The sequence below is a fragment of the Enhydra lutris genome, unplaced genomic scaffold (genome assembly GCF_002288905.1).
Source record: "Enhydra lutris kenyoni isolate GAN:26980312 unplaced genomic scaffold, ASM228890v2 scaffoldscaffold9, whole genome shotgun sequence".
In the NCBI taxonomy this organism is placed as follows: domain Eukaryota; kingdom Metazoa; phylum Chordata; class Mammalia; order Carnivora; family Mustelidae; genus Enhydra; species Enhydra lutris.
Window position 1 is genome coordinate 15,090,325 of NW_019154093.1, and position 23,013 is coordinate 15,113,337.

General features: G+C 51.4%; 3 protein-coding genes across 4 annotated transcripts in view; 1 reads left to right on the plus strand and 2 right to left on the minus strand.

Annotated features, from left to right (window-relative positions):
- Positions 1–2,978: 2,978 nt before the first annotated feature.
- Positions 2,979–11,014, minus strand: LOC111143002 (HECT domain E3 ubiquitin protein ligase 3). Its single transcript, XM_022496389.1, has 21 exons — positions 10,478–11,014; positions 10,135–10,295; positions 9,789–9,881; positions 9,574–9,709; positions 9,222–9,337; positions 9,022–9,135; positions 8,792–8,874; positions 8,215–8,380; positions 7,915–7,996; positions 7,070–7,252; positions 6,872–6,924; positions 6,641–6,705; positions 6,378–6,481; positions 5,995–6,114; positions 5,794–5,883; positions 4,603–4,809; positions 4,198–4,327; positions 4,034–4,108; positions 3,829–3,910; positions 3,642–3,713; positions 2,979–3,464 (listed from the first exon to the last, which is right to left on the minus strand). The coding sequence occupies exons 1-21, from the start codon at positions 10,844–10,846 to the stop codon at positions 3,380–3,382; spliced, it is 2,586 nt and encodes an 861-aa protein (XP_022352097.1). The 5' UTR covers positions 10,847–11,014; the 3' UTR covers positions 2,979–3,379.
- Positions 10,933–16,710, plus strand: LOC111143003 (uroporphyrinogen decarboxylase). Of its 2 annotated transcripts, XM_022496390.1 has the most exons (12): positions 10,939–10,959; positions 13,082–13,169; positions 13,386–13,483; positions 14,106–14,218; positions 14,339–14,418; positions 14,499–14,561; positions 14,776–14,973; positions 15,099–15,260; positions 15,631–15,768; positions 15,918–16,018; positions 16,100–16,166; positions 16,466–16,710. In XM_022496390.1, the coding sequence occupies exons 2-12, from the start codon at positions 13,086–13,088 to the stop codon at positions 16,625–16,627; spliced, it is 1,266 nt and encodes a 421-aa protein (XP_022352098.1). In that variant the 5' UTR covers positions 10,939–10,959; positions 13,082–13,085; the 3' UTR covers positions 16,628–16,710. The 2 variants fall into 2 exon arrangements, with proteins under 2 accessions (XP_022352099.1, XP_022352098.1); XM_022496391.1 differs by lacking the exon at positions 13,386–13,483 and having other exon boundaries at positions 10,933–10,959; positions 16,466–16,702.
- Positions 16,711–17,678: 968 nt separating this feature from the next.
- Positions 17,679–23,013, minus strand: part of LOC111143185 (zinc finger SWIM-type containing 5) — a 218,741-nt gene continuing 213,406 nt past the window's right edge. Inside the window, exons 12-14 of the mRNA XM_022496715.1 lie at positions 21,727–21,890; positions 21,159–21,240; positions 17,679–20,443 (exon numbers count right to left, since the gene is read on the minus strand). Coding sequence (XP_022352423.1) covers positions 19,581–20,443; positions 21,159–21,240; positions 21,727–21,890 — 1,109 coding nt within the window. The 3' untranslated portion in view covers positions 17,679–19,580. The remainder of the gene's footprint in view (positions 20,444–21,158; positions 21,241–21,726; positions 21,891–23,013) is intronic.

Below are 23,013 nucleotides of genomic sequence, written 5' to 3' on the forward strand. Positions count from 1 at the left end.
GGCATTAATTTACAGGACTTAATACTTTAGCTACCAAGACAGCAGGCTTTGGCACTGGCAGACCACCATCCAAATCCTAGGTTCATTATTTATTGACTACCTGGGCAAGTTATTTAATTCATTTTTGCTCTAAATTTCTCATCCGGAAACGGGGACAATAAGAGTATTTACTTCATAGAGCTAAGAAGATAAAACAAAGATAACAGATGTACAGCTGTTAGCACAGTGCCTTGCTGTGCGTATTACTTTAGTACTGTGCAGAGATTGTTATAAATCAGTAAGAAAAGTATAACACCAATAGACAAAAACACAAAAAGAGCAGTTCGTAAAGAAGAAAAACAATTGCTCAGTACAGTAAATAATCAAAGCACTACAAATTAAGGTAACAATCACCATTCTTCAGCATATTAAATTATCAAAAATATTTTTAAGTGTTAATGCCAGAGGGTGGTCAGAGTTTAGGAAATAGACACTAATGGGAACAAAACTGATACATCCTGGCAATTTGACAGTTTGATGGTGAGTTTAGGATGTTATTCTAAGGAAATAATCAAATAGGTATAAAAGGCTATATGCACGAGGATGTTTATTATAATAGTTATAGTTTTCAATATAAAAATATTTGTAGACAACCTTAATGTTCATCTATAGAGGTGGCTTTTTTTTTTTTTTTTTAAACTAAGCTCTGTGCCCAACGTGGGGCTTGAACTCATGACCCTGCAGGCTGAGCCAGCCAGGCGCCCCAGTGGAAGGTTTTAAATGAGTACAAGTGATGAAAACTTAAAATGTAACAAAATGCAGCCAATATAAATAATAGTTACAGTGAGTATTCCCCTTGTCCCAGTGACCATCGTTTCCTGCTTGGATTACTCCCTGCTTCCAACCTCTCCTCAACTCATTCTCTACACAGATGCCAAAGGCAAATCTAATCATGTCAATCCCTTGCTTGGCCCCCTCATGGCTGGTCAATATAAAACCTTAAAACAAGCCTCAAAAGCTCGAATCTCTTCTCTCTCTTCCCATTACAGTCCGGTAACATAGGACTCAACGTGCTTCTTCGCTGGACTTTGTGCCCAGTCATTCTCCCTGATTCAGCATTCCACTGAGCCCTGTGGGTTAGTATCACCCTGCTCTGTCTTCTAACAATACCTTGCACTACTTCTTTGGAGCTCTTACATAAAGGCTATTAAATGTTGTTAATTATTAATATATTAAAATTAATATATTAAAAATGCAATTATTTGTTTAATATACTGTTTCCTCTTGCATTAGAGCTTAAATTCCAAGAAAGCAAAAATTATCTGTTTAACCAATATTTTCCCCATTGTACTTAGTACAGTGCCTGACATAGGTGTTTGATGTGTTTACTGAATGAATGGATGAAGAGCAAGCTACAAAATACAATATGAGCCCAGTTTGGTACAAGAGGGACCAAAGACTTAGGTGGCCAGTCCTAGATACAGAAACAGACTACCTCCAGCAGATGCATGCTGGCCAGGCTCTTCCCTGAGAACAGAAGGGGAATGCCCTCTCTGCAGGGCAGGCTGCACAAGAGGGCGGGAGCTTGCTGGGAAGAGCAGAGCTGATGGGAGTGGTGGCCTCTGGGGCTCCTGTTCTTCCAGCTCCCCGGGCAAGAAGAGGCTGCTGGAAGAGGAAACTATGTCTTCCGTGGACCACCCAAGGCACAGGCACTGGGGAGCCACAAGATGAGGGCTGCCTGGAAGGCTCAGCTGGGGTGTCAGACTCAGAGTTATGGGGAGATAGGCCCTGGGTTGCACACAGCCCCAGGGGGCAGGGCTCAAGGCCAAGGCAGGGTAGTGTCAGGACTCGCCCTAGAGGGCAGCCTGGAAAAGCCTTGGGAGAGGGAGTGCCACTTCACTTGAAACTGATGTTGACTCTTTTGGCTGGGGGAGGGAGCTGGTCTCTATGGTCAGGAAATTTCTCATTGGGTACTTGTTCTTAAAGACGCCTTTTAGCTGTGTGGTAACTGAGGCAGTGTAAGGTGTGGATGGGTAGCTATGCTGCTGCCTCTTTTGTCAAAAATTTGACTTGTCTGGTTTATCAGCCATCTCAGGCTTTGTCTTTTACGATGTCAAGTTCTTCTGCCCACCTGGTTCCTGAAGGGGCACCGCAAGGGCCAGTGCACCATTTGGAGCCAGTGCTCCAAATCACCACACCCATCCCAGAAGATGCCAGGCCAGGATCTGTGCAGCCCACCCCCACTCCTGCCCATAGTAGCACCCTTAGTTCCCAGCTCAGCTTCAGATATAATGCTTGTCAATTTGTAGACCCACCACTCCCATGTGACACACAATCTCCCTGGCTTCCAGCCCAGGTCCCTGAAGTCTTAGAAGAACCTTCCCTCCAACCCTCAGTAGCCCAATAAACACATTCTGAAGGAATGAATACATCCATTTATTAAACTTTCCCATGTGCAAGACCTTCTTTGATGGAGTGTCATGGAGGCCCTTGAGGGAGGACTGGGGCAGGGACTTGCGGTTAAGACTTAAGAGCAGGTTTAAAGTCTAGACTTTGAGTTGGGTGAAAGGGAGCTATTGCAGATTTCAGAGAGGACATAACTGGCCTTAACCTTGCACCATCTCGGGGCTGACACAGCAGATGGGAAATCAGGTGATGCATAAGTGTTGGAAATGGTGTGATGGTGGGGGTAGTAAAGATGTAATGTGGAGTAGATGGAGGCTCTGAGCCAGGGAAGGTGGTAGAACCTTCAGTTAAGATTGGGTTGAAGGGCAGAGCTCACACTTTGGGTATAGAGGGAGAGGAGGAAAAGACAGCTCAGCTGCTGCTTCTTTCTTGGGTCAGGTGTCCAAAAAGGAGGGCCATTCCTCTCTATCCGATGCCTTGTCTGGGGAGGAGCCTCCACTCTCCTCCAGAGGTTTTAGCTTTGGGTCCTGGCTGAAGCCAGAGAAAAATAAGGAGAAAAAAGGAGGAGCCAAAACAAAAACCAAAAAACAAAACAAAACAAAACAAAAAAAACCCCACAAAAAAACCCAACAACCATAAAAACCCTGAAGTAAAGTCCATGGGGTGGGGAGCTTGAAGGCCCCCTTCAAGTAGCTCAGGCCTGGCAGCTTGTGCTGGGCTTGCGGTTAGACTCCCTCCCACAGACGCGAACTAACTCGGGAAGCAAGCCCGAGCTCGCGGAGGGCTTGTGGTGTGTGGGGCTGGGCCACCAGGGTCAATCAACCGCCCCCACTGCAACCAGACACAGGGGCGTGCTGTCTTTCCGAGCTTGTGGGCTCAAGTCAGGAGCGCAGACCCCAGCCTGGCCAGGGGCTGTGTCTTCACCCCACGCGCCGCCCAGTGGGACCCGCGCAGGCGCAGTCCTGCTGGCCCGAGGCTGCCCCCTGGCGCCGCCTCACTCTTCCCAAGGGCTCATGTCGGTGTCAATAGCCACGCAGTTGTACGCGGCGTAGCGGAGCTTCTCCTCGCACACCTTGGCACTGAGGGAGACAGGACCGCGGTTGGCGCCAGGGGCACCGCAAGGGCCAGTGCACGGGGGCCTATGGGCGCCGGGGCCCCAGTTCGTGCACTTCATGACTCGCCATCCTCCTCCATCCTAGGGTGACGCCCCTACCCTGCTCCCCACTCTGTAGGGTCCCTGTGCCCAGGAGACCCACCTGGCGTAGTGTGGTAGGAAGAGGGTGCTGGAACACGTGGAAGACTCCGGCAGCGCGTCTGTGGTTTCGTAGCTGGGGGCACGGACGGGCCACAGATTAGGAAGAACTGTAGGGACACGGGGTAGGGACACAGCCCCAGTCCCTTCAGAAAGCAAGCCCCGCCCCGCCCCGCTCCAGCCACACTCACCCCAGTTTGTCCGGGTAGATGTAGATTCGTGCAGGCAGCCGGCTGCGGCCAGTGACAAAGCGCAGGAAGCGGCTCCGATCCTCTGCATGGAGAAGGACGTCAGCGTCCGCACTGATGGCGGGGAAGGCTCTACAACTCCTACCCTGCCTCGGTATCCCGCAGGTGGAATCCGAACCCGGGAACCACGCTCTCCTCCGCCACTCACCGTTGGTGAAATTGTTCAGCGCTTCCCAGAAGTACTGCACCCGAGTGTCAGATGGCTCGAAGTCCTCAAACCGGGCTGGGGACCAGGTCAGAAATCGAGCTTAGGTCCCAACCTGCCTCGTCTGTAAGGCCCCCGCCCCCACACTGCCGGACCCCCATACTCACTGAGCTTGCGCAGAGCGTCCACAGTGACCTCTGGGTCCCCGCACACTTTCTTCTCCAGTTCCTGCCAGGTCAGCAAGTCCAGCACGGCCTGCGGCACCACCTTCAGCAGCCCCGCCTGCATGGCTGCCACCTGGGGAGGGAGGGAGAGGCCTGGCTAGGGAAGAGGGTCCAACTCCCAAGTCAGTGTGTGGTGGGGTACTTGGCCTCCACTCAGAGAGATCGTGGGGGCATGATCTCTGTTCAGCACTGAGGGCCATCTCTGAACCCCACTGATAAGCAGGAACATGGGGCAGAGGAATGGTGGGGCCCAGAGTTCTTGCGACTGGGTACTGGGGGCCTATCAGGCTGGGCTCCGCCTGTAAGGAGCTGCACAAAGCTCTTGTTCTGCTGGTCTCTGGGTGGTACCTGCTCCTTGCTCTCTTCTAGCCGGGTCTTCTGCACCAGTTGGATGAAGCGGGAACGGTCCTCATATCCCACCACGATGCCTGCACCCCCGGGGATCAACTCTACTACTTGCTGGTCACTCAATACGGTGGTGAATGTTAGCTCCTTTCCAAATTTGAACTCAAATGTCTCTTTGTCCATTCCTTCCATCACTTCCAAGAGCTTCACCTGGCAGTTGGAGAGAGGGAACGAGGTCGGCCTTTCATTGTGGAGACAGTCCTTGTTTTCTCTCAAGATGCTCACAGGGAAACAGGAGAGGCAGCTAGACAAGGAAGTCCCCATGCAGCCAATGAGGGCAGTGAGGGGGTTGGAACAAGGACTATGAAAGCATCAAGACAACACCTCGCCAGTCTTGGCTGCCAGAGAAGGTGTCCTGGAAGAAATGGCATCTAAGCTGAGACCTAAATGATGGCTGGGAATTTGCTTGGCCACAAGGAAGTCAGGAAAGAGAACAACATGAAAAAAGGTAGAAAGAGCAAAAGGCCTGTGGAATCTGTTTGGCTGGAGCCAAGTGGCTAGAGACACAGAGGTCACATAAGGCTTGTCAGGTTCTGCATTTTACCCTAAGCCTGGGGCAGAGCCACTGAAGGGTTTAAACAAGGGGAAGGAAATGAATTACTCTGGCTGCAGGAATCAGATGGGTTAAGAGTGGAGACAGGAATGCTAGGTCTGCAGTCAGTGGTTGTGTCACAAGGGAAGGTGGCCTGAAGCAGGAGGACAGTAGTGAGATGGAAGAAGTGGACAGATGCCAGAGGGAGATGTGATAGAAAGTAGGAGGTAAGGGAGAAGAAGTGGCGGGTGGCACTGAGGGGCCTGGCATGGAAAAGGGGTGGACAGTGGTGCCATTTGGAGACAGGAGCCTTGGAAGGCAGAAGAGCGGGGAGGTGAGGATGACTGGGCTGAGGCGGAAGTGCCATCTTGGGGCAGACGTCCAGCAGGCAGGTGCACATAAGGGTCCAAGCTTAGGAAAGAAGCTGGAGTTGGAGGTAAGGATTTGGGGGCTGCCAGAATAAAGACAGTAGTTGAAGCCATGGGAATAGAAGGAATCAGCAAAGGAGCATGTGTGAGGTTAGAGAAGGTTCAGGACACCCTCGGGGAACAGCGACATTTAGGGGCTGTGCAGAGGAAACACTGGGTCCAGGCCCTACTTACCAGCACGGAGTCCACAGCTGGGAAATCCTTGCTCCAGCTCACCTCCTCCCCAGACAGCTGCTTCCACACGAAACCAGGCAGAGCCAGGACCTATGGGACAAATACCATTGTATCCTCATCTTGGGCTGCCCAGGTTTAGCTGGCCCTTCTTCCTTCCAGGGGCCAGGCTGATCCAATGGAAGCACAGATTTGGCTACTCACCAGGAACTCCTTACCCCGCAGGGCAGCCCCCATCAGCTGTCCAATCCACTCGTATTTGGCAAAGTCTCGGCAGGAGGGGTTGGGCACGTACATGTCCCGGGCCTCCCCAGTGCCATTGCCCTGCTCCCAAGACAAGAGCTATTAGCATGGCATGGAATGGACCCTACTTTATTGCCCCAGACTCTCCAAAGACTTGCCTGCACACCTTCCACCGGAAGCCCTGAGTGGTCCCTCTGATTGTAAAATGGCTCCTCCTTCCCTGTCTGCCCAGAGGCCGCCCTAGGCAACCTGGTCCCTCCTCTGGCCCCTCTCTAGTTCAGCACCTGGGAGGTTTGCAGAGACGAACAGCAGAAACAACTGGAGAAGTAGGGATAGGAGATTACCTGGTTGGCTGTGCGCACAAAGAAGGGCAGAGGCACAGGGGTGTCTGCTGAGCTAGGGCACAACTCTTCTGACATGTCTGCCAGGCTATCCCGAAAACCACCCCCTGAAATGACACACAGATGCTCTCAGCTGGAGCATTCAAGAGCTCCAGCCCCCATAAAGAGGTAATAAACTGGTCCTCTATCTTGATTAGCTGTGACCCCAGAAGCCTCTACCACTCTACATAGGGCAGGACCCTCATTATCCTTCCCCAGGGCCTCACCTTGGTCAATGATGCCTTCTGCAATGAATTTACACTCCCACCACTGGTCATAGCGCATGGGCCACCTGTAAGAAGGGGTGGATCTTTGTTCCCATGCTGGGTCGGGGCTCAGAACATTTCACCAGCGAGAGATGGGGGCCACAGGAGTAATGACGAGGGGTTTTAGAGGCAGTGTGCGGGGAGGTATAGTTTATGTGTGCCCAGTCCAAGTCCCTCATCCTCATGCCATACCTGTAGTCCAAGGGCTTTTCATACTTGTCAGAGGGCTTGAGGCCTTCATAAACCTGGGGGCAGGGAAAGGGAAGGGAGCTGTAGGAAAGTCTGTGCCAAGATCTTGTCCTACTCTGGCCCGAAGGCCTTACTTAGGCCCAGCCCCCACCCCAGACCCTTTACTGACCCTCCCTTAGATCGACCCCAGGTGGTCCAGACCTGGGTGAACACTGCATTCTTGCAGGCAGGGTCCCTTAAGGGGCAGGCACGGTGCTCCATGGCGAGGCGCCGGTTGATGTACAGGCGTGGCATGAAGCTGGGCTTGCTGCTTTCCGAGTCCCGCAGGCACTGGGCCACCAGGCCTGGCCTCTGGCGTGACAGCAGCAGGAATTGCTTCACTTGCTGATGAGGAGATGTGGCCAGAGCAAGACTGGCAGGCAGTCAGTGTCTGTCCAGGCTCTGGAACCTTCTTCTATGCCTGGACCTGATTCCTAACTCTAGTCCATGCCTAGTCCTTCCCCAATACCCTCCCCTTCCTTGTCTTCAATCCCTCCTTAGTCCAGTCACCTGGGGGAGCTTTCTAAACACCGCCCCCCGCTCCAAATCAAACCTGGTTATCCCCTACTTAAAACCCTTCCAATGGCTCCAGGGACCTAGGACATAGTCCCTCCTTCACAGCCTGGCCCAAACTGCCCTCTGCTATCAGGGCCTCCTATTTGCCTACCCAGTCTCATCCCCAAGTTATACATACATCTACCTGGGGCACTTCTCTCGTCATCTTCGGCAGCTAATAACTTCCAGTGCACACCTTCCATGCAGCTTCCCTGTCTACACTGTTACTTCTCCTCCCCCAGTTTTTGTACATTTTACACACTATCTGGGAGAACGGCATCCCAAACACTACATTTTAACGACCTGTGTCTGGCTTTCTTCCTACGTTCCTAGAGCCCAACAAAGGTCCAGGCCTAGAGTAGCTTTTAAGAACCCTGTAGAAGAGAGAGCACTTGCATGAGCAGAAGGGAGGAGCCCACTGCTGACACCACTACTAGGCGGGCCAGGCTCACCTTAATCTCACTGAAGGTGCCCAGCGTGTGGTCCCAGGCAGGTACCAGGTGGTGCAGGACACTGTCCAGGATCTTTATGAATCTGGGGTGAGTGGGTAAAGATGGTGCAACTAAAGAGGATGGCATGAATTTAAGACTCCCTCACTCCCCAACACACAAGGATAGGAGAAGGTAGGGCTCAGGGGCTGCTCAAAGTGGAACAGCTTACAGTATAGGGCCTGGGGAACCTCCTTCCTACTGACGAATGAGGCTCAGGACTAGGGGAAAGGAAGGGCCGGGCAGGCACAGGACCACAGCCACCTCTGCAGGAGAACAGCTCTGCGGTACAGAATTTCAGGGTCCGTGCCTTCCAGACGTGGGTATCGCACCAGACTGGTCGGCTGGAACAGGTCTGCATTCAACCCTAGTTCCCGCTGTCTAGACGACTTGATCTTGATCCCTCGAAGACGCACATCAATCCCATCATCTGGGGGAAGAAGTTACTTAGGGCACCTGCTGCCTCCTTGGCCCTCAGATCTGAGAATGGCCCCTGAATGCTCAGGCTTTCAGAAACTTGGGACCTTTGAGACGCCTTTCTACTTATCTGACTTTGATTATTATATTCTTTGCGGGTTTCTCCATCCCTCACTATATTGCAAGGCCTGAGGATCCCAACTCTGTTCCTCTTCCAGATGAGCCCAACCACCTCTGCAGCTTTAAGGCAGGCCTACCCCTGGCGCCTCCCACGTGGCTCAGGCCCAAAGCTTCATCTCCCAGAGATAGTTCAACTATTCCCCTCATCCCAACTCCAAGCCCAATGCTTCTCCACACTCACTGCCAACTAGCCACTGTCTATACACTGGGGCTCCCTTTCCCTCCTTAGAGCCTGAAGCCCCACCTCGGCACTCGACGATGCGGATCTCGATGACTGGGAGGTGAACGGTCATGTCCTCCAGGACACACACATCCCCGATCAGGGTCCTGACGAGATGGATGAGAGGCACTCTGAGTACCCCTTGCCTTCAGGGATTGCTGGGCTCTCACTTGACCTTCTGCTTCCAAATGGGGCCAGGCCCCATTGCTAGGATCATGCCCCATTCTCCCTCCCAGACCAGCCTGTTCACTCACTCGTCAATGCTCACGTCACTCAGCTTCTTCAGGTTGTCCCCTTCGCCCCCATAGATCACTACTCGCTTAGGCATAAAGTTGTCATCTGTGGTATCCACTGTGAGCAGTAGCTTCCTGAGTGGTCAGAGGATGCACATGGGTCTGTGTACATTTACAGGCATGGGGCCCGCCCACTCTGTCCTACCTCAGAGCCCACTCACTTGACAATGGTGCCCTTTTTCATGGTAAGCCGTACCCAGTGCTGGCACTGGGACCCATCGCTCTCCCAGTAGGTGTCTGCATTGCTGTCTGTCAGGCAGGACACATTGAACTCCTCCTGGGGAGGGGCAGAGAAGTGGAGACAGTGTTTACCCCACTCCCTGCACATGGAGGCTTAAAAGCACGGCTGGTATGGGTGGAAGTGTCTAGGCATTCCCACAGGACTTCCGAAATGGGGTGCTGGACTGAGTCTGGCCTGTAGGAATTCAGGTTTGGCCCTGGCCTAAAGGTGAGGGCTCTGGATCTAGCAAGAAATGACCTCTTGCTTGGGGTGGGAGGAGTCCCAGAACCCACCGTGTAGGAGGAAACGTCTATGCTCTCCACATACTGCTTCACGCTACCCAGGTTCTCATCCTCCTTGCCCAGGTGGTCGTACAAGAAGTGGATCAGGTCCTCGTCGCACTCGTAGGTCCACGTCGGGGGCACATAGCTAAGCAACCCCAAGTCCCTAATTAGGCCAGGCCCAGACCTGGAGATTCTTCCTCCCTATCCCACCCCAGCTCACTCACAGTAATCTCTGTACAGCTTCCGTGTATGCCTCGGCTGGCTGGGGCCTTGATCCAAGGCGATGAGAGTATGTCAGGTCCACCACCTGTTCCCATCTGCCGGCACGGAGTAGGGAACGGGGAGACATCAGTGGGCAGCGGGGTACCCCCAGGGAGCTGTCTCCAGAGCTCCATCTCCACCAGACTGGGCCTCCAGAAGCTCCACCCCATCTCCATTCAGGTCCCGCCCCTTCCTGCCTTTAACCCTGCCTTCACTCCCTATCCCACCTCCGGGCCTGTGCCAGCTTAGTTCCCAACCCTTCTGGGCCGAGCTGATCGGCAGCAAGCCCCGCCCTTTCAAGTGCAGGACCTGAGCACCGGTCGGTAGTCCACGCCGAAGAGCTGTTGCTGCCGTTGGAGGTGGTCTGGAGTGTCGATGGGTACGAGGCGGGCCCCGCCCTCCGCCGGTCGGCACACCAGCAGCCAGCCTTCGTTCAACCCGCAGTCGCCCAGGTGTTCTGCCAGCTGCTCCTGCCGGGACGCGCAAGACAGAGACAGCCGTCTGGGAACTGCCCAGCGCCCTGCCCAGCCCAGCCCAAGGCAAAGGACACGGAACGCAGTGCTCCCTCAAGATGGGGGATGGGAAGGGAACGGCCTGGAGGTGCCCTGGCGCCAGGGGTCTTCTACGGGGCCCAGGGCAGGCCAGGGAGTACCTTGGTCAGCTTCACCCAGAGCCCCTGGCCGTTGCACAGTTCCTCGCCGGTAGTTCGCACGCAGGCGCCGCGCCGGAGCTCAATGCTGTCTCGGGCCGCACGGAGGGGCCCGGAGCCGGTACCAGGGGCGGAGCCCGCCGCTCCCACACGCAGCCCCAGGCCCTCCGCCTCCCACACGGGCAGCAACACGCGCGACGGACCCGCCGGGTCCTTGTAAAGCTTGTAGAGCACCTCGCGTGGCACGAAGGCCAGCGCCGCCGGCAGCGGCCGTCCAGCGCGGAGGCTCTGTGCTGCCTCTGCCAGGAAGCGCACGCGGCCCAGTAGCTGCCGCGGGGACTCTAGAGCCGCGCCCGGTCCTGGGCCTGCCATGGTGAAGTGGCAAAGGAGAGCCCAGGGGCGGCGGTTCGGCTCTCGGAGCCGCAGCCGCGAAGGCTGACCAAGCTTCCCACCACGCTCGGCCCCGCCTTCGGCCAGCCTTCGCCGTAAGTTCTGGACTAAGGGCACCCACGCGCCTGCCGTATTTCCCTGTGTACTCAGATACTTAAACTTACTACAAACCAATGTGCCTCGTACTGAGCCAACCAGACCCAAGTTCAGTTGTCTTTACCTGATCCATCTCTCTCTGTCCTCTTTGCTTCCACCATTTTATACCCTCATTGAACCGCCATCCTATCTAGGCTGGATCATTGGAACAGACATTTTTCTGGTTCTCTGACCCGTTTTTGCCTTCCCACTCCGACGAGTCACACTACATCCAGAAGACTCTTTAAAAATCTGATAGACATCCTCTTAGCTCCTCATCCTAGGGACAGTATTGCTAAAATATTTGGGAGAATAATCCCCTCCTCAGCCCTACCACTGATAGGAGCCTTGAGTCGTTCAGCGTTCATCCTGGTTGTTACTCCTAATCCTAGGACACTGGTGATCATTATCCAGTTTCTCCCAGTAATTCTGAACCAGATGAGAGGAAAGGTCCAATGCGGGAAGACAGGTCCAAGGTGGGTAGATAGGATGGAGGCAAAAAAAAAAAAAAAAAAAAATGGACAGGAGCTGTTGGTGAAGTATAAGGAAACTTTGTCTCCCACCCTCCCTGGCAAACAGTTTTTTAAAAAGTTTTTTTGAGATATAATTCATATTCCATATAAGTCACCCATTTAAAATGTATGATGGTTTTTTATATATTTTTAAAAACTGTAGTAAAATAAGCGTAAATTTGCTGAGTTAACCACTTTAAGAGTACAATTACCTATTTCCAAAACCTTTTCATCATTCCAAACAGCAGGGCTTTCTCTTTAAGCACTAACTCCTCATGGCCTACTCGATAAACTCTAATCTATTTTTCTGTCTCTATGAATTAGCCTATTCTAGATATTTCATAAATGGAACCATATAATATTTTCCTTTTGGGTCTGTCTTATTTCACTTAGAATAATATTGCAACAATATCATAGCATGAATAGAACTTAATTTCTTTTTATAGGTCGACTAATACTCTGTTTTATGTATACACTACATATCGTTTATCCGTTTATCTGTTATTCATCCGTTGATGGACATTTGGATGGAAATTTTGTTTTGATTTAGTTTTCAAATAATCAAAGTTATCAAGAAAGAAATAATATATGATCCCGTGTAATTTTGACGGTTTTCCTTTTATTTTCTCCTTAGAAAGCTGGGAACATAGTGCCCCTCTTCCCTTCTCTCCAAGCTATTTGTATGCTACCGTGCTACTACAGAATAAAGTGGACAAGTGAATCTCATAAGGGCATGCATGACCCGGACTCTGAAGACACCTCTAGCCTCTTTAATTCCAGCAGATGGGTCTTCTGGTTCCCACAATAGCCATTTGTTCTTTGGCCTCTTCTCTTTGCACCTGCTGTTCCCTCTATTTGGAACACCCCTACTGCTTTCCCCAGTTATAGGAAGAGCCCTTGCTAGCTACTTCTAGTTTTTTCCTCTTGAAACATTTACTATTATGATTGCTGATCCACCAGTCTGTAGCTCCTTAAAGGAAAGGGCTGTCTTGATAACCGCTGTTAACTTCTGCATCTACTATCGTGCCCGCCTCTTAGTAGGTAATATAAATACATATTTTAAAAAGACTTATTCTAGGTGGCTCAGTTGGTTAAGCAGCTGCCTTCGGCTCAGGTCATGATCCCAGCGTCCTGGGATCGAGTCCCACATCGGGCTCCTTGCTCATCAGGGAGCCTGCTTCTCCCTCTGCCTCTGCCTGCCATTCTGTCTGCCTGTGCTTGCTCTGTCTCCCTCTCTCTCTCTGACAAATAAATAAAATCTTTAAAAAAAAAAAAAAAAAACACTATTCTAAGGAGAGAGAGAGAGCTACCGCACTGTGCGCACACATGAATTCCGGGGAGCGGCAGAGGGAGAGAATCCCAAGCCAACTCCCAGAGGAGTGTGGGGTCCCACTGAAGACTCAGTCTCAGGACCCATGATATCATGACCTGAGCCGAAATCACAAGCCGCACACTTAACCAATTGAGCCACCCGGGTGCCCCGGTAACGTAAATATTTAATTATTTCATTTCCCTGTAGAGCTTGGTTCTTTAATCTACTGTGTGCCTGGTCGCTAGGCCTGATTGTTAGAATCATGGAGCATGGGAGTAAAAGTGAGTCTCGGCTGAAACTCTCGGATTTCCAGGCCATCAGAGAAGAGGAGATTCCTGATGCCACGGTAAGGTGTAGTTATTTGCGGAGTTCTTGGCGGTGGGGAGGGTAGGAGAGGGGTGGGGGCGTTTGTTGCTGCGACGCTACAGCGGATTTTACGGTGGATTTTACGGATTTTACGGTAGTCGGGGGTCCTACCGGCAGCACCCGGGGCAGCCCCGGAGCTAATGCCCGTGTCTGATCATGTGACTTTCAACATGGCGGCTGTCCTGACTCCCTCCAGGAAGGGGTGGAGCTTGATCTCACAGGCTCCGGTTCAAGTTACAGTGGGGACTGTGCTCGCAGTTACCCAAGGCTTATCATGGAGGCGAACGGGTTGGGGTGAGTTCTCTGCACCACTTGGTATGGCCCGCGTGATTTCTGACCTGACTCTTCCAATTCAGGAATCTGTTCCTATACCCCTCTTTCCCGACCTTGGAGAATTCCCAACCCGATTCCTGTCTCTGGAATCCCTAATCCTCTACACATGGATTCCTGAGACTCATTTAGGGGATGTCTCTAGGATTTTCTTATCCTCAGTTAGGATCCTTATTTTGGGACCGTCTTCTCTGATTTCTCATTCAGTGTACCCTATCCTGGGGGTCCACCAGCTTCCGAACCGGCCAACTGGTAGCCGTGTTCCTGAGATTTTTCTGGTCCAAAGACCCTGATCAGTTCTTACTGGGCTTTCATTACGCCCTTCCCCCAGGTTCTCCAGTGGCTTTGAGCTTGGGGGAGTTGGGGCTGTGTGGAAGATAGAGGCCCCAGCGCGGGCCCTTCTAGTCTTGTGCACCATCTGATAGGCAAAGAAGAGGTGGAACGGGCCGGGAGCCACAGCTTAGGAACTGGCTGGAGAAGGCAGATAATGGTGTCAGAATGAATCCGCCTTAAGAACCCGGGCCTTTCCCCAACCCTTGGCCAAGCTTACTGACGCCTACCCCCCCCACCCCCTCCTGATCTCCAGATCCCAGGGTTTTCCAGAGTTGAAGAATGACACGTTCCTGCGAGCAGCCTGGGGAGAAGACACAGACTACACTCCCGTTTGGTGCATGCGCCAGGCAGGCCGCTATTTACCAGGTCAGGGTCAGGGCCCCGGAATCCAAGTGAAACTCTAGAGAATTAAAAGATTTTGAGGGGCAGGGGAGAGATCCAGAGGTTCCTCAGGGTTGGGCCCTGCTTTCCCTCTTCTGTCTGCAGAGTTTAGGGAAACTCGGGCTGCCCAGGACTTTTTCAGCACCTGTCGCTCCCCAGAGGCCTGCTGTGAACTGACTTTGCAGGTGAGGCCTCTATGAAAAAGGGAGGTAGGTATTTATGCCCTCAGCTTGCCTCCTAGTAACCTGTCTTCTATTCCCTACAGCCACTGCGTCGCTTCCCTCTGGATGCTGCCATCATCTTCTCTGACATCCTTGTTGTACCCCAGGTACCCGTTCAAACCTGATGGGTAAGAAAGAGTAAAGATAGTCAAGGCTCAAGATAAGCACTTATCTTTATTGGACAGAGGGAAAAACTTGGGCTGAAAGAGATGGAGTTTCACCAAGTTTCATTCTCCTTTTCTTCCTTCTTGGCATGGGCTGAACAGAGCCTTTCCTCCTAGAGTTATAGGTAGGAAATCCAGGTATTTTCTTCCTTGCCAGGCACTGGGCATGGAGGTGACTATGGTGCCTGGCAAAGGGCCCAGCTTCCCAGAGCCATTAAGAGAAGAACGGGACTTAGAACGTCTCCGGGATCCAGCAACAGTGACCTCCGAGCTGGGCTATGTGTTCCAGGCCATCACCCTTACCCGACAACAGCTGGCTGGGCGTGTGCCGCTGATTGGCTTTGCTGGTGCCCCGGTAATGTGGAGCAAGGCAGGGACTTGGGGATGGGGAAATCATTCTGGTGGGTCTGGCGTAGACAAGGGAAGTAAGTATCAGTCTGGCTTCTATGCCTACGACATTCTCTTTGATTCCTTTTGCAGTGGACTCTGATGACCTACATGATTGAGGGTGGCGGCTCAAGCACCATGGCTCAGGCCAAACGTTGGCTTTACCAGAAACCACAGGCTAGTCACCAGCTGCTTCGCATCCTCACTGATGCTCTGGTCCCATATCTGGTGGGACAAGTGGCTGCTGGTGCCCAGGTGGGTCCTGAGGGAGAGGAATAGGCTTGGGGTCTAGAAGAATGAGAAGCAGTATGGTTCCCTACACCTGAGAGGGTAGGTGTCATAATGCCCAGCAGGAAAGAAGCTTGGCCTATGATGATCTGACTGGAGCACCTAGGTCCAAACTTGTCATTGACATTCGCAGTGCTATATGCATTCAAAGACCAAAGCTAGCACTGGTATGTGGAGAAAGCAGAACTTTTTTAATGGAACTGGATTTACAGGCTTAGGCCGTATGAGGGTCTGAAGTTACTCAGGAGAAATTGAGACACGTTGTGTGTGTGGGGTCTGAGATACTTTGTGTGTTATGTATTTGTCTTTACCATCCCCTCCTCCCCTCCAACTGTAGGCATTGCAGCTCTTTGAGTCCCATGCAGGGCATCTTGGCCCACAGCTCTTCAGTAAGTTTGCACTGCCCTACATTCGTGATGTGGCCAAGCGGGTGAAGGCCAGGCTGCAGGAGGCAGGCCTGGCACCAGTGCCCATGGTAAGGATGGGGATGGAGTAAGTGAAGGTGGGCCTGTGGAACATTCAGGGACTGAAGTGACCACTGGAGGGCAGCAGAGGCGCAGCCAAGATAAGTTAGTGGGCAAAGGCAGGCCTTTTGTTGCCTCAGGAATCTGTCCTTTCCCTCAGATCATCTTTGCTAAAGATGGACATTTTGCCCTGGAAGAACTGGCCCACGCTGGCTACGAGGTGGTTGGGCTTGACTGGACAGTGGCCCCAAAGAAAGCCCGGTGAGTGATAGAGGATGAGGTGGAGAGGGAGCAGCTGCCACACGAGCAGTCACGAGGACATGGCACTGACTTTGCTTTCAGGGAACGCGTGGGGAAGACGGTGACCTTGCAGGGCAACCTGGACCCCTGTGCTCTGTATGCATCTAAGGTAACCAGGGTCCCTACGTGTGTGTGTATATACTCCCATGGCTGTGAACATGGTTGTATTACTGTGTGTGTCTTTATTGTATGTTTGTCCTGCTGTTCGTTTCATGTGAGCTCTAGGAAAGCAGGAATTTCTTTTTATAGTTGTCTGGCCCATACTAAGCATCCCGTAAACTGTTTTGAATTAATGACTGAATGAATAACACGGAGTAGAAGCATGCCTACGTGCTGTGTCATGGTTATGCATAGGGAGTACAGGGGCTTGCTGACTCCCCTGTAGCCAGTGCCCTGTTGGTCCTCCAGGAGGAGATTGGACGGCTGGTGCAGCAGATGCTGGATGACTTTGGGCCGCAGCGCTACATTGCCAACCTGGGGCATGGACTTTACCCTGACATGGACCCAGAACACGTGGGGGCCTTTGTGGATGCTGTGCATAGACACTCACGTCTGCTTCGACAGAATTGAGCACACACCTTTTCTCTCAGCTACCACTAACAAAGATGATTGATTGTTTCCAGGAGAATAAAAGTTCCAGAGGTGAAGTCTAACATTCGGTTTCATTTGTGGAAGATCTTTGCTCTTACCTCAGTTCCTTCTTAGCCTCTGCTTCTTCCCTGGGGCCCCTTTCTGCATCTTCTCCAAGTCTTAGGAGCTCAGATATCAGTGAATATGTACTGTAGGACCCAATGTCAGGGCCCTCACTACCCATTTTGCTCTCACCTCTCCAAGCCTGAGGGCTAGGCAGGGTTGGGTAAAGCTTCCTAGCAGCTGAAGCTGTGACATTTGCAAAGTAATGGGGTCCCCACAGCATATGAGGCCAAATTGACAGAGCTTTGTGTCTGGGGATGGAAGGGGGGGGTGTAGATCAGAGAGGGACACAGAAATTGCTAGAATATTTTAGAGAGTCCCCTTGAGGAAGATGGAATCTGTGTGAGCAGGGAGAAGCTGAGAGGACTTCAGCTTTGACACCAAAAGATGGTGGGGGCAGGGGGTGTTGACATAAAGACTGAGGGCTAGGATGCTTAGGAGTAGAGACAGACTTGCATCTTTGAGGGGAGAAGGCCTTTGAAGCCAAAAGGCCCTATTGCACTCAGGGTTGCTCTGCATTCTTTTCTGAGTATACCCTCCAATTTTCTCAGCACCTTGGTGTTTCTGCCCATCGTGGTGGTACCTACTTCCTGGGACAAGGTCTGAAGTGCCTGTGAGCTCTGGACAGGGGAGTGGTGTAGCAGGAAGTTCTTCATTTTCCATTCCACATCTCCTTAACCACTAGGGACCCACTGTACTAGAGGCGCAACCAATTCCTTGTCCCAGCCTAGGGCAATGCAGAAGAGAAAGAAGGGCCCCATTTATTGAGAGAACACAATTCTGATTTTAGAAAAATGATATTTTCTGTGATCCATGATTTATTCATAGAAAAGCACTGTGAGTTCACACACTTGCTAAAAAACGGCAATCGTGATACAGAAATGGGAGTGGCTTCTTTTTTCTTTCTTTCTAACCAACCTATTGGGCTGAGAGGTTGTTGGGGCCCATGGCTGGATAGTAAGACTTAAGTAGCCACAGACAGCAAAAACGACTTACTGGTTAGTGTGAAGGGGCGGAAAAAGTGACATTTTGTCAAAGAAAGGAACATAAAGCAGACAAGAGAGGTCCTTAGTTCACACTCTAGCTATACCACCCCTTCCCTATCACACCCCACCCCCCACTTCGGAACTAAAACATGAAACAGTAAACACCAAGACACTGGCATCCAGATGACTCTTCTGAAAGCCCATGCTACCTCCTATAACAATTCCAGGCTGAGCACAGGGGTCAGGAAGGTAGCAGGAATAGGATACACTGTGGAGGTCAGCTAGGGCTAAGACAGGCATTGCCTACTAGGGGTAGAAACTACTCAGGAAGGGAAAGGCCAAATGCATTCCAGCCCCAGGCTCCAAAACAGTGACCAGTGGGCAGGCAGAGGAAGCTTGAGGTAGAAAGGCAAGGGAAGAAAGCAAGTACAGGGCAAGAAGAGAACTGGAGCTGAAGGAGTCACTCTTAGGGCAGACGGAGACTAGTGCTTAGGAGCTTGCTGAGAAAGCGGTGAGTAAGGGAGGCAAAGAGATGGGGAACGTGTTCAGCGGGTGAGCGAGATGAGGAGGAATAGGGAAGAGAGATCTGGCAAAAAAAGAAGGGACACATTCATGCAGATTCTGAAACATAAATTAACACATACTTACATGTCAAAATATCCACAGTTACACATATAAAGACAGACCAAAGGAGAGCAAGCATACACACACACAAACATGTTCATACACATGCATCTGTGTGTGCCCCCCCACTGAACATGCATTGACAGGCACACACACACAGGTATGTATGCCTACATGTTCACAAATGTGTATACCCTCACACACAACTCACAGTCCAGCACACAGACATGTACTGACACCCAGACCCGACAGACACACATAAGTACATGTGCAAGACAGGTATGCACAGATCTATGCACAGAGACACACGTACTTAGCCATACAGATACATATACACACATACGTAGTTTGAGATAAAACCAGACACTCTCTAACACAAATGTGACCAGAGTAGATGAATGTTAATGAGCTCAGTGGCCTCCCAGACCTTCACCCTCCCCCTGCACTTACTTCTCAGGAGCTCAACAGGTTCTTAGAGAGGCTGTGTGTGGCAGGAGTGAGAGCTTCACTGTCCTTGTGGCTTCATGAGGCAAGAGTCTAAGTCCAGTCCTGGCCCTGGCCCTCTCCCACCACTGGGCTATATAGATGCCCTGTGTCTGCAGGCTGGGGTTTCTGCATAGACTAGACCCGGGATTTATTCTAACCGGTCGTTGTATTCCCCACCACCCCCACTCTTCCACTGCAAACTATATATATTCTGCAAGGGAAACCTGAGAAATGGTTGTGTCTCCTCAGAAAACAAGCCTATCTTCCCACCCACAGCTACTTCAAGTACCCATCAAATTAGAACCAGGATTATAAATAGTTACAACTTTACAGTGTAATTGGCAACACATATACTATAGTATTTACAGTACCATAAATGCTTCTGTTTCTCTGGTTAAGCGATCCCTGAGACGGAACAGTGTTCTGTGTTTGCCAAGGGAGAGCGGGCCAATGCCCAGGACACGCAGGATATAAGGGCGTGAGGTGGCATGTTGTGGGGTTTCTGATCAATCTACAGGGCCCAGCTCCTTCAGGAACAGTGGGCTGTAGTGAGAACTTTGCCAAGGAAGGCATATTGGCTAGAGTTGGACTCTCCCATGCTTAGCCCTGTGGTGCTTTGGCTTCAGCCACAGGCGCTCAGAGTCCTCTCAGGGTGGACGAATGTTTCAGTGTCCTTGGCCTGACCTGTGGTACCTGGGAGCCCAGGCTGCCCCGGCAGTGAGTTGTTTGCTTTCTCAGCCAAACCGCTCTCGAACCAGCAGCATCAGCTTCTTCTTGCCCTTGTAGATTTGTTTGAGGTTGTCGATGAACTGGGCAAACTGCAGGTGGCCGTCCTGGGGCAGCAGGAAGGTCTCCCGAGCCTTGCTCAGAAACTCGATGAACTCTCCGTAGTGGCGAGGGCTGATGTGTGTCAGGCGTGAGTGTGTAGTGTTGATATAGGCATTGATGGTGGCATCCAGCAACTGGCGCAGCGGAGCTTTGTCCGTGGACATGAGCTTTCCAGAGCTGCGGCGGCCTGGGATGCCCGCCAGGCCGGGGGCCGTCACTGTACAGCGCCGCAAGATGTCTGAAAGCACCGTGGCGCAGTGCACGCTCTTCACCACCAGGGGGATGAGGGCTGCCAGCTCGTTCTTGCCCAGAGAGTGGCTGAGGGCACACGCCCAGAGCACATCATTGATGGCTGGATGGGTATCCTGGTTGTAGGCCAGGTTGAGATGGCTCATGGCCAGGGAGGCCAACTTGAAGGCACGTAGCGGGTAGCCACGGAGCTCCATGTAGCGGGCAATGGTGAACAGTTGTGAATGTGTCATGCCGCCGGTGGCAGCATCAATGGCGATCTGATAGGCTGCCTCAAAGGCAATGTGGTCTTTCTCACAGAGTGTAAGGGCTGACAGGGCACAGCTCTGGGGATCCTTCATGGCACACTGTAGGGCCAGCGTGCGAGCACAGCTAGCCAGCTCCTCCCGCTGTGGATAGTCAAGACTGAGGCGCAGGATAGTGGTGTGGGATACAGCTGTGGCAGCCACAATGCTAGTAGCCTCGGTGGGGGTGAAGAGTGTGTACCAGCTCTGCAAAATGCTCACCAGGGCCCGCACACCTGTCAGGGAGAGCCTGAGCTCAGCCGTGGCCATCTGGGTCCCGATCCAGGTCTGCCCAGATGACCCTTTGTGGGTCAGAACTTGGCCTGCAGAGATGAGTTCTCCCTCCTCCTCAGCAGCCTTAAGATGATCTGAGGCAAACCAAGGAGCATCCCAGATGGCCAGACCCTGTTTGGGGTCTCTCCCTTCCCCTTCCTTCCCCAAGTTAGAGGGTCGAAGATTTCTGCAGGTGCTCTTAGCCCCTCACAAGGATGGAGCAGCAGAGCCTGTGGTAGTCATAGAGCTGCCTGGGGGTTCTAACTGAAGTGGGACCTCTTAGGGTAGAGTCTCATGCTGGGACTTTGGGTTTTAGTTGGGGTCCTGAGACTCCAAGTTGCTTGGGGTTTTTTTAGAAGCACAGGCAGGGACTGGGGCCAAACCACTGGGCCAACTACCTCCCAAGGGTGCACTTGTATACTGGTGGCTGAAAATTCAATCTCTCAAATGTGTCTCTGATTGGAGGGTCAAAGTGCTGCTGACATCAGGGTATGGTCCGAGCAGTGAGGGCAGAGCTTGGGCTAGGTAAATAAAGGCCATCTTTCCCATCAGCAGCCCCATGCTTTCCCAGGCCATCAGTAAAAGGAATATGAGAGCTTTAAGGATTCACTGTCTTGTTCCAAGAGTAGGGCCTAAGAACTCCTTTCCCTGGGGATTAGAGGGAAGTGGGAGACTCACCCACTTCTGTAGCACATGTCACCAACCACCGCACCATCTCCCGGCGCCTCCAGTTAAGAGTTGATAAGGTCATCCTCATCACCTGAGCAAAAAAGAGGCATTTCCACTTGGCTAAGCGTAACTGTTGGACTTCTACATCCCCACATCCCCTTACCATCCATTTATGCAACAAGTGTCTATTAAGCAGCCATCTCTGATAAGTACAGACAGGTTTGTTTAATTTCTGCCCACCCCTCCCACCAATCAGATAGAAGATTTCTCTGATGACCTGTAATGAAGTCCTTACTGTCACACCTTATTATTGACTTGACTTGGGAGGAATGGGGAGGGGTGGAGAGAAAATGGGGTACCGATGGAGCCTAAAGCTACATTGCTTCTGGCCTTAACTTCAAAATGGAGCTCAATTTGGAGATCCTTACCTAGAAGCCTAGTTGAAAAGTTGTGTTCTGGGGACACAGAAAGAACTGGGCTTAGCTGGTTCATGCCCAGTGCCTCTGGGATCTTATCTTCTACCAATAATCACTACGCCAGAAGCCTAAAGCAGGGATAACCTATTCCTCCTCCATACCTGTAACCCCAGCTCCAGGGCCACGTTGAGCAGGGTGCTGTCAGTACTACTATCTGTGGGAGTGGCAATCTTGAATGCATCTTGGGCCAGTTTGAAGATGAGGGAGGAAGAATGGATGTGCTTCTGTATTGCTTCCAGAATTGTTCGGAGCCTCAGAGTATCCCCTATAGGTGCAGAGAGAAGGGGCAGTGACAGGTCTTCTTTAAAGTCTCCCTGAATAGTCTACTGATCACATAGATACCGGCTGAACTGGCTGCTATCAATTCACTGAATAATTCTGAATGCTACCATCCCTTTTGGGTAGACAATCTCTGTCTCCACTAAACCCAATGAACACTGCTTCGTTCACCAGGCACCCATATGAATTCACTTCTCACCACCTGTTCATCTGCCTCTACCCTTCACCTTCTTCCCCTTGACTCCTTAAGTGCCAGAAATAATTTTTATGAACACCTGACTTTTGAGAACTACTTATACAGGACACAGGAAGCCACATTATTATCAAGAAATATGCTAATCCCACTGTCTGCCTCTCACTGCAGCTCCCTATGCTGTACCTTTCATCCCTGTGATGTGTTCATTCTGTAACTGGAGGCATGTGCCTCCCATTCCCCTCTACCCATTTTGCTCATCCCTTACTTCCCTCCCCTCTGGCAATCACCAGTTTGTTTTCTGTATTTATAGGTCTGTTTCTGCTTTTTGTTTATTCATTTGTTGTTTAGATTCCACATATAAGTGAAATCATATAGTAGATTTTTGTTTGTACAGATTTTAAATTTTGCATAAAATCTTTAATTCTTAAGGTGAATAATGTATGGGCCACAAACTAGGATGTTTTATGGGAGCAGATTAAAAGTATGTGCAACATGTGGAATACTTTTTTTTTTTAAACCCTACCCCTAAATGTGATGGTATTAGGAGGTGGGATTTTTTTAAAATTAATTTATTTATTTGACAGAGAGAGAAATCACAAGTAGGCAGAGAGAGAAGGGGAAGCAGGCTCGCCACTGAGCAGAGAGCCCGATGTGGGTCTCGATCCGAGGACCCCGGGATCATGACCTGAGCCGAAGGCAGCAGCTTTAACCCACTGAGCCACCCAGGCGCCCCAACATGTGGAATACTTTTAAAAAAAGCATTTAGAAAACGGTGATTTTTGTATATTAACCTTGTATCCTGCAACCTTGATCAAGTTACTTATCCTGGTTTTTTGTTGTTGTTGTTGATTCTTTGGGGTTAGGAAATCATCTGAATTGCCAACAAAGGCAGTTTTATTTCTTCTTTCCTAGA